Source organism: Crotalus tigris, unplaced genomic scaffold (assembly GCF_016545835.1).
Source record: "Crotalus tigris isolate CLP2741 ecotype Arizona unplaced genomic scaffold, ASM1654583v1 scf7180000017550.10884619, whole genome shotgun sequence".
In the NCBI taxonomy this organism is placed as follows: Eukaryota; Metazoa; Chordata; class Lepidosauria; order Squamata; family Viperidae; genus Crotalus; species Crotalus tigris.
In genome coordinates, this window is record NW_024096468.1 from 8,344,827 (window position 1) to 8,361,295 (window position 16,469).

Genomic DNA, 16,469 nt, shown 5'->3' on the forward strand with positions numbered 1-16,469 from the left:
GCTACAGGACTCAGGACTGTTGGCTGAGCAACCAGGGCCAGCAGCTGCAGAACTACTGGAAGAAAAGGTGTTTACCCGTCGCAGATACACAGTGATAGAAAACAAAGAAATAATGATCTGTTACTACAGATCAAATCCAACAAGAAGAGGATATCTAAAACGAATGCACCAGTTCTGGAAAGAACAACATCCAGAATCAGAAATAACAGAACAGAGACTAGCAGATCAACGCCGATTTATAACACGAAATAAAGTATTCACAGAAATAGAATTGGACGAACTGCAAAAGTTTACCCAGGGCAAAGAAATCAAAGCCTTACCAGAAGTAATTCAGAATGTAGAGGCAAACCAGGGAGAGTTGGCAGTGAAGGAATCCAGCAGAGATATACAACTGTTCTCATTTGGAAACCAGGCACCTCTTCCTCAGGAAGAACAAAACCCTCTAACTAAAGAAATAAAAGAATTGAAACAAAGAATAACTGAGCATCTAGAACAGCACAAAAACAACAGAATAAGGCTACCTGCATTGAAGCTTGTTCCAAAGAAACAGCTAGCACAAGCATTAAAAGATGCAAATACTGCAATATCAAGTATAAGCACCAATTCACTGCAAGAAACAAACCAACTAATGTACAGCACAGCTGCAGTTATAACAGAATACCTGGGATGCAAAATCAACAAAGAAGAAAAACAAACAAACAGTGCACCATAAAAATGGAAGGTTAGACTAGAAAATAAGATCAGCAAGTTAAGATCACATACAAGCAAGCTAGAACAGATGAAAGAAAAGAAGCTGAAGAACAAGAAGACCAAAGAATACCTAATCAAGAAATACCACTTAGAAACAAGGAAAATCAAGGAAGCACTGGAAATAATAAAGCAACAAATAACAGCTATAGCCAGGAAAATCAGTAGATATGAAGCTCGAATTGCAAACTATAGGCAGAACCTCCAATTTCAATCCAATCAGAAACGTTTCTACCAATCCATCAATGGAGAAACTGCAAGGAATCAGTCAGTACCTGACAAGGAAGAAACAGTGCAGTTCTGGAAGCAGATATGGGATAACCCAAAGAAATACAACAAGGATGCGGCTTGGTTAAAAGAGGTGGATGCAAATAAAACAGAAGTTGAAATGAAAGAACTAGTAATAACAACAAAAATGGTAGAAAAAAGAGCAAGGAAAATCAAAAATTGGTCAGCACCAGGTGAAGATGAACTGCATGGGTTTTGGTTGAAACATCTAACTGTTATACACCCACTCATTTCTAAGCAGTTCAACAATATACTACAAGGAGGAGAAATTGAAAAGTGGCTAACAACTGGGAAAACCTACTTAATAATAAAAAATCCAGCAAAAGGGGCAACACCAGGCAACTACAGGCCAATTACCTGTTTACCAACGACTTTCAAATTACTAACTGGTGTGGTAGCTGATGCAGTACAACAGCATCTAGTTGAAAACAATCTCTTTCCACCTAAGCAGAAAGGAAACCGCCCCAATAGCAGAGGAACAAAAGATCAACTCCTAATAGAAAAAATGATTTTGGAAAACTGCAAGAGAAGGGAGACCAACCTGAATGTGGCATGGATTGACTACAAAGTCAAAATTATTATTATTATTATTATTATTATTATTATTATTATTATTATTATTATTATTATTATTATTAATCATTGCACAGTCAGCCAGACGTTCAGACTGGATTTGGCATTTTGTCTACCTATCGAATCCTTACCCAGGACCTGGGATAGGCATGACAAAGTAGCAACAATGGTGCATTGGAAGATCTGCAAAAAATATCATTTGCCTGTAAGCAAAAACTGGTGGGATCATAAAATAGAGAAAGTCATAGAAAATGATAAAATTAAACTGCTCTGGGACTTCAGAATTCAAACAGACAAGCACCTGCAACATAACACCCCAGACTTAACAATTGTCGATAAGAAAGACAAAAAAGTCTGGATAGTGGACGTGGCAGTGCCTGGAGATAGCAGAATAGAAGAGAAAGAACTGGAGAAGATAACAAAATACAAAGACCTACAAATAGAAATAGAAAGACTGTGGCAAAAGCAAGCAAGGGTAGTACCAATAGTCATAGGCTCCTTGGGTGCAATCCCAAAACAACTGGAGCACCACTTGAACACCATTGGCATTGACAAATTCGCTATTAATCAATTGCAAAAGGCGGCCTTATTAGGAACTGCTTCCATCCTGCGACGATATCTGTAATACCATCAAACATCCACATCTGCCTATCCCAGGTCCTGGGTAAGGACTCGATAGGTAGACAAAATGTCAAATCCAGTCTGAACGTCTGGCTGACTGTGCAATGATCAATAGTAATAATAATAATAATAATAATAATAATAATAATAATAATAATAATAATAATAATAATAATAATAATGATCTCTGAAGCTGTATGGAAAAACATCATCTGAAATAGAATCGCTGCTCAACACTGTCCGTATATATAGCCAAGATATTGTAATGGAGTTTGGCTTGGACAAATGTGCCACACTTACTATCAAACAAGGAAAAATAGTGAAAACTGAAGGAATCAAGATGCCCCACGAAAATAACATTAAGAGTCTGGATGAGGAAGAGTACTACAAATACTTGGGTATCCTTCAAGCTGACAACATCAAGCACACTGAAGTCAAGAAAAAGATTAGAGGTGAATACATCAAGAGAGTGAAGAAGATCTTAAAATCCAAACTCAATGGAGGAAATACCATAAAGGCAATCAACACCTGGGCAATCCCAGTCATTAGGTACACAGCTGGAATAGTGGACTGGACTCAAGCAGAACTAAAAGCAATGGATAGGCAGACCAGAAAAATAATGACAATGAATCATGCCCTTCATCCACGCAGTGACATTGATAGACTTTATCTACCAAGGCAAATAGGTGGGCGTGGAATGCTACAAGTACATCAGATGGTTGAAGAAGAAAAAATGGCTTTGGAAGAATATCTGAAGAACAATGATGAAGATGCACTGAAATTAGTATATCAGGAAGGCTTACTAACTACTGGAGAGACCAAACTGGCCTACAAGAAAGACCAAATGAAGAACAGAATAGAGGCATGGGAAGACAAAGCACTACATGGCCAATACATGAAAAAAATAGCTGGGAAAGCAGATAATAATAAAACCTGGCAATGGCTAAGAGCAGGAAAATTGAAGAAAGAGACCGAGGGACTAATTCTGGCTGCACAAGAACAAGCCTTAAGGACAAATGCATACAAAGTCAAAATTGAGAAGACAGCAACAGACAGTAAGTGCCGCCTATGCAAAGAAGCTGAAGAAACAGTGGACCACTTGGTAAGCTGTTGCAAGAAGATTGCACAGACTGATTACAAGCAGCGGCATGACAAAGTAGCAACAATGGTGCATTGGAAGATCTGCAAAAAATATCATTTGCCTGTAAGCAAAAACTGGTGGGATCATAAAATAGAGAAAGTCATAGAAAATGATAAAATTAAACTGCTCTGGGACTTCAGAATTCAAACAGACAAGCACCTGCAACATAACACCCCAGACTTAACAATTGTCGATAAGAAAGACAAAAAAGTCTGGATAGTGGACGTGGCAGTGCCTGGAGACAGCAGAATAGAAGAGAAAGAACTGGAGAAGATAACAAAATACAAAGACCTACAAATAGAAATAGAAAGACTGTGGCAAAAGCAAGCAAGGGTAGTACCAATAGTCATAGGCTCCTTGGGTGCAATCCCAAAACAACTGGAGTACCACTTGAACACCATTGGCATTGACAAATTCGCTATTAGTCAATTGCAAAAGGCGGCCTTATTAGGAACTGCTTCCATCCTGCGACGATACCTGTAATACCATCAAACATCCACATCTGCCTATCCCAGGTCCTGGGTAAGGACTCGATAGGTAGACAAAATGCCAAATCCAGTCTGAACATCTGGCTGACTGTGCGATGATTGAGAATAATAATAATAATAATAAAGTTGGAAGGAACCTTGGAGGTCATTGTGTCCAATCCCCTGCTCAGGCAGGAAACCCTATACCATTTCGGAAAGATTGCTGTCCAGTCTCTTCTTAAAAACTTCCAGTGTTGGAGCACTCACTGCTTCTGAAGGCAGGTTGTTCCATTGGTTAATTGTTCTAACTGTCAGGAAGTTTCTCCTTAGTTCTAGGGTGCTTCTCTCTTTGATTAGTTTCCATCCATTGCTTCTTGTCCTGCCTTCAGGTACTTTAGAGAATAGCTTGACTCCCTCTTCTTTGTGGCAGCTCCTTAGATATTGGAACATTGCTATCATTCCTTTCATTACACTAGACATACCCAATTCCTGCAGCCATTCTTTGTTATGTTTTAGCCTCCTATTCCCTAATCATCTTTGTTGCTCTTCTCTGTAGTCTTTCTAGAGTCTCAACATCTTTTTTATATTATGATGACCAAAACTGAATGCGGTATTCCAAGTATGGTCTTACCCATTGGTGGGATTCAAATATGTGAACAACCGGTTCTCTGTATGGATGCTGCTTCCAGAAGTCCATTCTGGGCCTGGGCAACAAAAAATTAGCTACTAGTTCTGCCGAAGTGGTATGAACTCGCTAAATCTTACCAAACTTTAAACATTGGGTTTTTTTTTTCTTTTCCCTTTTGTGCAATATTTCTCATTCCTTGCATTGGAAAGTCTTATTAACAGAGAAGGGAAAACATAAAACACAAGTAAACAAAAATGCACTCTAGAGCAGTAACCTTTTGTCAAGATATTATCTTGTCACATTTGAAATGTAGACTGAAATTTTGTTTCCTTTTCGTCCCCTTCAATTCAATAAAAAAAGAATTGTGAAAGAGATAGAAATGAGCTGACAGTGAAGAATTATAACAGCACATCTTTCATGGTCACCTACCAGCCTGCGGTGAATTCCACATGTGCATCAAAGAAGCCCGTGATCTGCCCTGAGGCCACTTTCCAGCCTTCAATGCGAGCTCGGATCAAACCTTCTCTTTTCTGGTTACGGACTACCTTCACTAGGCCTGGATATCTCTTGTTGACATATTCTTCCAGTGGTGCCTTCAATTCTTCTAGAAGGAGAAGTGAAAACAGTGACCAAATGCAAGAAACCTGAGTGCCTAATTCACAGTATATATTCAAAGAACTTCTCTATCTTCTTTTTGAGGTTCTCCAAATCCACCATGATAGCAATAGCAATAGCACTTTGACTTATATACCACCCTTTAGTGCTTTACAGCAGTCACTGAGTGGTTTATAAATGCCAGCATATTGTCTGCAACAATCTGGATCCTCATTTTACTGACCTGGGAAAGATGGAAGGCTGAGTCAAGGCTTGAGCCTGTCAGGATCAAGCTCCTGGCAGTGGGCAGAATTAGCCTGCAATACTGCATTCTAACCACTGTGCCACCAGGGCTCTCAACTAATAGGAATCTGTTGGAGGGCTTTCCCATCCTTTTGAGAAAGGAAAGAAAGGAATATGTTAGCATATCTTGAAAGAGGCAGAAATCTTTGAAAGGATCCACTCTCACAAGGTATGGTCTGGCTTTTTTTGTATCTTTGTCCCACCCTCTGTGATTCCTTGCCATAAAAAAATATTAAGTGTAGTTCCCAGCTAATAAAAAAATGTTTCATCTGACACTTGGATATTGTTTCAATTGATCAACTGAGTTACATTGGCAAATAGCTTATGATTAGGATTTGCTCAAACAGAGGTGAATGGTCACTTTGATAGACCTGAGGCACCCCTTGAGGAGAAGGGACCAAAATGCTCAGATCTTTCGCTATTCATCTTATTTGGGGATTTTGGTGTTTGGAGTTTTGGAGTTATATAGCATCTTAAGACTTGCAGAGGTCCCTAGACATTATAGAAAAGGGGTCCCCAACCTCTGGTCCACGACCCAATGCTGGGTCACAGCCCCTTTAAAACCGGGCCATAGAAGTAGTGGGTGAGTGTATGTGTGTGCTTACAAGCCCAAAGCTGTATTTGTGAAAGTGGTATGCACACATGTATATGTCTGCAGCTATTCCGTCTCCCCACCCCCATCTCGCTGTTGCTGTCTCCACGGGTCCACTCAGCTGGAAAGATTGAAGACCTCTGTTATAGAAGACTCTCCAAAGTGATGTATAGATCTTAGAAAAGATACAGTTTGGTTAACTCCACAACATTTCCCATGATATGTCGGATGAGAGGGAATTAGCTTAATTTTATAAGCTGTAGTGATGCAGTGGTTAGAATGCAGTACTGCAGGCTATTTTTGCTGACTGCTGGCTGACTGCAGTTTGGCAGTTTGAGTCTCACCAGCTCACCAGGCAGAAGAAGAACATCATGGCTTCAAAATCTAAGGGACTGGTTTGGACAAAACTCAACAGCACTTTTTCATGCAGCTGCTGATAAAAACACGATTGCCAACGTGATTGCCAACGTCCGATAATGGATATAGCACAAGAAGAAGAAGAGCTCATGATTGACTCAGCCTTCCATCCTTACAAGGTCAGTAAAATGAGGACCCAGATTGTTTGGTGCTAATATGCTGACTCTGTAAACCGCTTAGAGAGGGCTGTAAAGCACTACGAAGTGGTATATAAGTCTAAGTGCTATTACTATTTATACAAAGTTAGATCTGTTTAGGTAGGGTTGCTAGATTGAGAAACCCCTACTGCCATCTTGTGGTCATCTGGGTTTTTGCAATCCCAATCTGGTGGCACTCATTTAGGGCTAATCTAATCCCCATTGGATAGTTGACTGGATCAATTAGCTGGGCGGTTTGCCTTTTTGGAGTTAGCACAAAATGCTAACCCTTTTTCATTTTGACACAACTAAACATGTATGGGAATGCAACCATAGAGGAATTGACTAAGTGGCCAGCTGCAAATGAACTAACCGCTTGGATGGAGTTTGGGAGTTATCATCAGGATTTAAATTAAGATCTCTCAAGTCACTGCTCCACCCAAGCTATTATCTAATGGTAGGGCCAGATCTATTTAATGGTAGGGCAGTTTCTGCTGTAGACAAGTTGAACTACTAATGTGTCTTTATGTTTCAAAGAAGAGCAAAACCAAACGTAGGTACTGATAGAAGAGAATATTTATAGCTCAGGGTTGAAATGTGGGGTCCTTGGTGCTTCTGAGCTTGATAGTTTTCTTGCAGACATTTCATTACCAAACTAGGTAACATCATCAGTGCACTAATGATGTTACCAAGTTTGGTAATGAAATGTCTGTAAGAAAACCACCAAACTCAGAGATCTCTAAGGACCCCATACCAAATGTAGGTTTGTCCATACATATTTTTGCAAGCCAGATATTTACCCATTTTCTTAACCATTTTTATTTTATTTTTAAAAAGTAAAAATATAAAGCACCATAATATTTTTAAAAAACAAACAAAAAGAAAAAATAGAACAAGAAAGACATTAAAAAAGAAAAAGGTGCACTAAAAAAAACCTAATACATATACACACCTTGTCCTCCCTGGTTGAATGCTGATTTATATATTACAACAATATTAGTCTCCCCAAAGTAGCCAAAATAAAGTTAAATTATTAAACTACTAATTCTATATACAAATTCTTAACCTGTCATCTATATACTATATTAATAACAAAATAGTTAATAGGAAGGACAGCAATATTAAAAAAGACAAGATTAAAATTTCAAAACCCTCTGTTAACAATCTGCTATTGTAATCAACTCGTAGAAAATTTACCATGGCTTCTTAACTATCCCAAATCATCCCCAAAATTAACTCTGATGGGTCCTGGATCAAATATCCTTATTTGTTTCTTAATATCACCTCTTATCAGTTATTGTTTGATTAAATACAATAGATCCAATCTTCAAAGTCAGTCTGTCTTTCCCAAAATATATTTAATTGCACATCTAATGCAATTCTTCCATTTTGTATCTGCCCAGTTCTCCTCCTATTTTTTTTATAATGTAACAATCTCAGGATGCCTAAAGCAGTGGCCAGCAGCTACTGTCTAATGATTTAGACATCACATCAAATCCAATTTAATGGCACCAAGTTCTATTTATGATTTCTAGTTCTGGTTAGTTGCCCAGTGACATGCTTTGCTGATCTTGGACATGCCATAGTGTGGAGCACTAATTTGATGAGATCACAATAGCTATACTGAAATTTCTGAAATAAATTGAAATGTCATCTTCTTACAGGATTTGGACATCAATTCAGGAACATATTAAGGCAATGAGATAGAATACAGCTAGCAACTTACAACACCCGAGTGCTAAATGCTAAAAACAGATGACCCTGTTTGACACTAATGAGATTCCACCGCACTCCACACTAATGTGGAATACACAAACACGGCTTTTCTTGAACCTGGTAAAAGTGTCATTGTGTTCCAAGGTAAAGGATTTGATGAGCTGACCATAACCAACCCACCAATTATTGGCACCACAGCAAAGCAATACACTGGCTAAAGTTGCCATATGGACCAAAATGTGGTTTTCATTCAATAACTTGGAAAAATGTTTCTAATTTGAGAGAGGCTATAAATCAAAGGAAGATTTTGTTCCAGGCATTCCATTATTTTCATTCCTTTGACTTTCTCTATATGTTGTATACTTTTTCTCATTTTTTTGTCTTTCTGAAGCTGCTAGTTGTAAAAGTACTTTTTCAAATGGCAAATGGACTTTCTTTGTTTTTCCTTGAAGATGTTTTGCTTCTCACTGAGGAAGTGAAACATCCTCAAGGAAAAGCAAAGAAAGTCCAGTTTCCTTTTGAGAAAGCACCTTTAGGACAACCATGACCTGGATGACTGAGAATCTTCATAGACATGAAGATGCTTGTGTTTTCAAGGAGGAGAAGAAAGAGGGATGAACAGGTGGAGAAGAGGAAAGGGAAAGGGAAGGGGAAGGAGAAAGAGCAAAGGAAATAAATCTCTAGGTTTGGCATTAAATATGTGGGCAATATGATTTCCTAACCATTTCTGATTCTTGCCCAAAGGAGAAAAGAAAATCCTTAAATGTTCAGATGTAAAATATGGGCAAAGTCATCATAAAATTAGTGACATTTAGATTCATATCATGGCAGACAGCCAGCTGCTATAAAGACTGTTATGAAATAAAAAACAGAAATGAAATTATTGGAAAAAAAGCCATTAGAAAGGATTTTTTTTTAATGACTCAGATTCACCTTTCTTGGAATGCTAGGCTCAAGGTCAAAGGTTCCTCCAAGTTAAAAAGATTGGATAGCATGGGACAGAAAACATCTCTGCCTGAGAAAGAGGAAAACTCTTTCAGTTTAACAACTTAGTTCCCACACTGCACTATATCATGGTTTGCTTAACCATGATTGGTTAATAGACATTATAAACATATCCTCAAGTCAATTTCAACTCCTGGAAGTTGCATTGGATATGTCAATGCAGTTGTTTTGGCAATAACATGGAAGTGGGTTTGACATTGCCATTTTCTGAGACTCTTTTTGATTTCTGATTTTGTCTACACCCCAAGAATTTCCTAGTGGTCTTCCTTCCGAGGAAGGAAGCATTCAGCCCTTTTTAGCTTCTGAGCCCAAGCAGATGGGCCAAATGCTGCTACCTGATAAAATGTAAAAAAATAATCTACCCAATGCCCCTTTCTCAGTTTTCCCAGTAGTAAAGCATGGCAGTAAGAGTTGGACCATAAGGAAGGCTGAGCACCAAAGAACTGATGCTTTCAATTTGCTGGTGCTGAAGAAGACTTTTGGGAGTCCGTTGGACCTCAAGGAGATCAAATTCTACCCTACTCTACTCTATTCTACTCTACTCTACTCTACTCTATTCCATTCTATATCGGTCAATCCTAGTGGAAATTGGCAGTGACTCTTCTTTGGAAGAACAGATACTGAAGCTGAAGCGCAAATGCTTTGGCCACCAAATGAAAAGAGAGGACTCATTGGAAAAGTTGGGAAAGATGGAAGACAAAAGGAGAAGGAAAGTGCAAAGGATGAGATGGTTAAATAGTGTCATCAACGCAACAAACATGAATTTGGGCAAAGTCCAGGAGACAGTGGCGGACAGTGGGGCCTGGTGTATTGTGGTCTATGGGGTCACAAAGAGTCAGACATGACTTTTAGCAACTGAACAACAACAAACACCCCGTTCCTGTTATACTCTGTCCCAATTGGGGGGAGTGGGGGATGATCTGGGTTGCAGCTTTTCAGAAAATGTACAAGCACATCCATTGGGCCATTTCATTAAAATTCAATTAAGTTTCAGTAAAGTGGAGAAGAAGGGGAGGAAAAAAACTCTTATTATAGTCGTTTTATGAGAGCCATTACCAATAAAAGAAATCTTACTTGCATGTAACAAATGAGTTTAACTGATTATTGTGTGAAACTTGAACACATTTAGAAAGGAAGAAAAATGATAAATATATAGCAATTTCCTTCAGAGTTTAGACATTCTAGGTATTAAAAAGTGGGGAACTTATTTAAAAGACAAAATCTTTCCTCTTTCATTCATCAGCTAGGATCTACAAGCCAGCAGTGGATCAGATTTGGATCAGATGTTCTATTTAGTGATCCAAAACAAGGCATTCAGCATTTGGGAAAGGCTGGGGTGGGTGCACTCACAAAATGGCTGCCATGGGAAAGTAGTCCACTTAGAAAATGGCTGCCTTAGTGGAGCTCCATATGCCTATTGATCAGGAGACGAACATTTCATCAGAAGAATATTTTTCATCAACCCAGTAGCAGAAACATATTGGAAGTTTTAGTTTAGTGAAAAATACATATTTTTTTCCCTTTCACACCATTTTCCTCTTACTTTCTACCATCCAAGCAGGGTGACTTCATGGAGATGAGATACGCTGCAGGATGCAATGAAGGGTTGACAAGCTGTCAGCTTCTATTTAATTTTACCTATTTTTTTAAAACATGATTTTAAAAAGTCTAATTCTTTGATTAGAAGAATATTAAAAAGTCAGGAGGGGAGCCTATCAATGGGCACAAAGGGCGCACTGCCTATCTAAACGATTTCTGTCATCAAACCTTATGTTTGTACACAGTTCAGTGAATTCATGCAATGTAAACTGAAAATATTTTATTTATCAAATTTAAATATATTTAGATATTGCAAATATGCAACACAATGCATATAAAGTCTTGTAGACAGAAATTGCTGAAGAAGGAATTAGACAAGGTGTTTCTGGGCTTTTTAATAGCTAAGATGGAAACAAACATTTTGCTCCCTTAGTTATTTTCCTAAAATTGCACCTCAGTCCTAGAGGGCTTCTGCAGGACAATATGACCACAAACCAAACTATAGCCATAAATATAATTTTATTGTAGATCCCTCTGGGAGTGAAAATATCAGTTCCATTTCTAGAGAAATTAATGGATGGTTCTTGTAGATTCAATGCAATACAGTCTCATCCCAAAAGATTTCACTATGTCCCTGTGTGTGTAGTCAACCTGGCCTCCCTTTTAAGGAAGGGGAAGAATGGAGAATCTGGGAACCTTCATTAGCATCAGTATCTTAACTTCAACTGTAAAGTTTTTAACCATTTCCTTATCCCGGGAAAAACAGAACCACAGTTTAAGGCTAAAAAAAGGATCAGGGCCTTATAGTAGGGTTTCACAGACAATATGTATTGTGTAATATTGGGCTTCAGGGTTTAGTGACCCTGGTTTAGACAACCTATTTTGCTCGTAACTGTGACTGACATCTTTAGAGGCATGGTGTGGCACACCACCTTGCATCTGAAGATGCCTGCCACAGATGATATCAAAATGTCAAGAAATCTGTTATTTAAACCAGGGGTCTCCAGCTTGGCAACATGGCTGGCTGAGGAATTCTAGAAGCTGAAGTCCACAAGTCTTAAAGTTGCCAAATTTGGAGAACCCTGGTTTAAACCATGGTCACTAATCCTGAAGCCCAACACTGCCTGAAACAGAGTCTTGACTGCTTAGTCTAGTCCCATGGTGGTGAACCTATGGCATTCATGCCACAGGTGGCACGCAGAGCCCTCTCTGTGGGCACGCGCGCCATTGCCCCAGTCCTAGGCCTTCAGCTGGATTTTATAAAACCTTTTCACTTTAGGCCTCCACCGCCATGTGCAAAAAAAAAAAAAGGTTCAACCAATCAATCAATTTCAACTTCTTGCCTGAAAAAAAAAAGATCTCGTAAAGTTGGAATTGATTAATTGAACTTTTTAGTCTCACCCAGTCTGCCATTACTACGGCAGCCACACCCACCCAATTGGCCACACCCACCCAATGGGCCATGCCCACCCGGCATTCGATGATACAGAAGTGGGTTTTGGGTTGCAGTTTAGGTACTTGGTCTCTAAAAGGTTCTCCATCACTGGCCTAGTCAATTCTGTTCTTCCTCCAGCCAGAATGCTCACAAAGATGTCCACCCCTGGATTACTGGATTGGGAACAGCGATTTTGAGATTAGCACTGACCTGATTTAAACAATAAATGAAGAAAATGTCTCCTTGGCCCAACTCATCCCTTTAGAAATATTCTTGGCCTTTTCTCTTTTCATAAGTACTGTGGGCTCATTTAATCTCTCACTGTATCATTTTATAAAATATGCCATGTCTTCCTCCTTCCTCTTTTCCTTTCCTTTCCTCTCCCCACCAATCCCCAACTTCGGTTAATAAATGTGCTTGCAAGAGCCATGTGCTTTTGACATAAGCAGCAAAACAGACTTGGACTACAAGAAAAAAGTAGAACCAACAACCAGTAGATGTCTTGAGATCAGACTGAGAAAATGTCAAGTATAAAAGACTGAATATAGCTACTGCTTCTGCTCTGTATGTCTGTTCTTCAGAATACACATCAAGTCTGTTTAGGGCAAGTTTTGTTTTCATCATATCTAGGGATATGCATACTGTATTCTCAAATGGAAAGAAAAGACTGACGAGCAAAGCCCAAGCCTTGTAAATCAAATTGGCTGAATATGATGTATTTTTACTTTAAAAGATCTAATTTTGAGAGAGTTAGGTGTGTACCTTTGAGATATGTCAAAGAGATTGAAGCTTAATACTTGGCAGAACTTCAAAATGCTAAGCAAGATCAAACCTGACTTCTATTGGGATGGAAGGCTATCAACAAATCTCAGAGTTGTAAACCAGACTGGAAGGTTTAAGAAGAAAAATTCTAAGAAGGCACTGTCTTATGGAGATTCTCAGTCAACCAGGTCATGGTTGTCCCAAAGGTGCTTTTTCAAAAGGCAACAGGCATGGCATTTGTTTTTCCTTGAAGACATTTCATTTCTCATCCAAGAAGCTTCTTCAGTTCTAACTGAATAATGGAGGATGGAAGGATTTATTTTCCTTGCAGTCATCTGGTCGTTAACACTCTTTCTGAGAGTTGTTGAGGCCACTTAGATGTTTATCTGTGCCCTCAGGGTCACCTGAACAGTGCAAAAGGGTGTGGAGCCTCCTTGGAATGGCTGGAAGGACTGTGTTGTAAACAGGAGATAGGGGGTGTCATTGCCTGAGAAGAAATATCTTCCATGGCTGCCAATAAAATGACCCAGGTGTTTCCATAAGGGCATCAGAAATCATCTTAAACAGATCACTGCTCAACCTTTAACTCTATTTAAGCTGTTGCTGGTTTCCTACTGATATAAGACAATCCCTATAATGTTTGACAGAGCAGGCATGTAGGATAGGCTGAAGCACAGGTGTGCTGATAAATGTTTAACAGCTTTGCCCTCTCTGTGTCCGCTGTAGTGCTAGCTGCTAAACAACTCATCATGTACTTTGTGTTTGCAGTTCAACTCTGCTTTTGACTGCTCAAAAATTTCCCAAAATTTAACAATCAACTCATACCAGCTGACTCCAGCACACCATGGGGCTGCAGACTCCAGTGGCTTCGAAAACATAATTTGCCTTCCTCAGAAAAACAAGGAGAACATCTACAGTTGCAGAGACCAGAGCAAAAGAAATATAGCAGCTACCTACCAAATAGGAAGTAGCTTCGACTGTTACCTTACTCACAATTGAGCGTTTTTCATTCAAGCTTTTCCAAGCATTAAAGCAGGAGTGTCAACTGGCAGCCCATGGGCTGGGTGCGTCACATGCAGGCCATGCCCATCCCGGCTCCGCAAAGGCAAAAAATGTCATGATACATCAGGATACATCACGTGACGCGATCGAGTTTGACACCCATGCATTAAAGTCAAGTGACTGGAAACTCTCTTCTAGAGTAGCAAGAAGCTACAAAGAGTTGCCTTAGAGGGGAGATAGGTGGTGTAAGCCTTTAATCAATAAATAGATAAGAATATAACAGGAATGAGAAAACTAAGTATTAGTACTGTTTTATAAAGCCCTAATAAGACCATACCTCAAATACTGCAGCCAGTTTTGGTCACCATATTACAAAAAAGATGTTGAGAGTTTGGAGAAAATTCAGAGAAGAGCAACTAAGATGACCAAAGGCCTAGAGACCAAAATGGAACTTGGGTCTGACTAGTCTAAAGAAAAGAAGAAATAGGGGAGACATGATCACAGTATTCCAGTATCTGAGGGGCTGCCACAAGGCAGAGGGGGTCAGGTTGTTCACCAGAGCACCAGAGGGAAGGACAAGAAACAATGGTTGGAAACTGATCAAAGAGAGAAGCAACCTGGAATTCAGGAGAAACGTCCTGACAGTGAGGACAATCAACCAGTGGAACAGCTTGCCTCCAGAAATCGTGGGCGCTCCATCACTGGAAATTTTTAAGAAGAAACTGGACAATCACCTGTCTGAGATGGTATAGGTTTTCCTGCTTGAGCAGGAGGCTGGACTAGAAGACCTCCAAGGTCCCTTCCAGCTCTATTCTATTCTAAAACCAGGTGAGGCATAAATCCTTATCTATTCCAAGTAAGAACACACTTGGCATACTGCATCTAGTTCTGATCACCATAACATAAAAAATAAGACTTTGAGACTCTGGAAAGAGTGCAGAGAAGAGCAACATTGATGATTAAGGGGGTGGGGGCTAAAACATATGATGAATGTGGATATATCCTAGACATATCCAGTTTGATTGTAGGACTCCAGCAAGCTAAAGATATTGTTCAAATAAATAAATATTGACTATTTTATAAGTATTCTGTCTGGTTTATCTCCCCCTGCTCTAAAAATTGAGCTTCATACCTTCATCGCTGTTGTCATCTACAAGGATGATCTCTTTCAAGAGGTGAGCCGGAGTGTGATTTACAGCACTGTGAACTGAACGCAGGATGACTGAAAGTGCCTCATTGACAAAGATAAAGATAATAGAAATCTGTGGGAGATCCTTTGCATATTTAAGCTCTTTACACCTGGGGAGACAGAGAGAGGAAGAAATATTAGCTGAAAACTTAAAAATGTATGAAAACAAAGAAGTATAACCCATGGTAACCATACTGTATCTGCCCCACGTAAGGAAGAAGAGGAGAAGAAAAAGGAGAAGGAGAAAGAGGGAAGAAGAGAGGAAGAGGAGGAGGGGAAGGAGAAAAGGAGGAGTGGAGGAGGAGGAGAGGGAGGGAGGGATAGGAGAAGGGGGAGGGGAGGGGAAAGGAGAGATTGAATTGGAACACAAGTAATCCTTGATTTAAAGCAGAGGTCTTCAAACTTGGCCCTTTTATGACTTGTGGACTTCAACTCCCAGAATTCCTCAGCCAGGTCGTAAAATGGGCAAAGTGCACTTAACAAGTGTCTTGCTTAGCAACAGAAATTTTGGGCTCAATTGTGGTCATAAATCAAGGACTATCTGTACTCCAATTCAATCAATAACATGTTATATATGGATCTTTAGGTATCCCAGACCCTTAGGAAGAATGCAGTTATCAAAGTGTCAAATTCAGTCAGAACTATCTGATAGATAATGTGCAAATAACAAAAGTATTAATAATCCCAGGCCTGAAATATACTGTACATCTTTAGATTTAGAAATATTAAGTGACTACCAAAAAAGTATTATAAAATTGCTCACTATGGTTGTGTTTTTACTAAAAGTTTCCTAAACCAATGTACCTAACAGTGGAGAGGGAACTTCAAATCAACATCCTCCCATCCTCCCTATAATATTTGTTATTAGCTTATAATATAAAATACAAAAATACAAAAGCAAATAGTAGGGAACAAAGAGAAGGGGAAGGGAAAAAGAGAAATCTGGAATAGAGGGGGGAAAGAAAAAAAAAATCTAATTTTATATATATTGATAGCAGCAAGACTACTCTACACACCAAAATGGACGGATGTTTTGATTCCCACCATGGACGAATGGCTTCAAAAGTTGATGGAGTTAGCAGAGATGGCTAAATTGATTGTTCTGATAAAAGAAAATAATATAAGTACTTGTTTCTACTTGGAAACTGTTTCTGGATTTTGTGCTTGAGGTGGGAAAAAATAATAATTTAATTTTGGGTTTTACTGATCAGACTGATTTGTTGTTACATAAAAAAGATTTGTTCTTCAAAGAACACAGTCCAGTATACAGCTGCGGAAGTCAAAATAATTTCTATGTTTGGGATAATCCGGTA

At 39.1% G+C, this 16,469-nt stretch overlaps 1 protein-coding gene across 2 annotated transcripts in view; it reads right to left on the reverse strand.

Moving 5' to 3' along the window:
* GALNT17 (polypeptide N-acetylgalactosaminyltransferase 17) overlaps nucleotides 1-16,469 on the reverse strand; it is a 305,974-nt gene that overhangs the window by 149,703 nt on the left and 139,802 nt on the right. Inside the window, exons 3-4 of one of the 2 annotated variants that reach the window (XM_039342017.1) lie at nucleotides 15,100-15,266; nucleotides 4,895-5,066 (exon numbers count right to left, since the gene is read on the reverse strand). In XM_039342017.1, coding sequence (XP_039197951.1) covers nucleotides 4,895-5,066; nucleotides 15,100-15,266 — 339 coding nt within the window. Of the gene's footprint in view, nucleotides 1-4,894; nucleotides 5,070-15,099; nucleotides 15,267-16,469 lie in introns of both variants that reach the window. The other variant, XM_039342008.1, reaches the window with a different exon arrangement.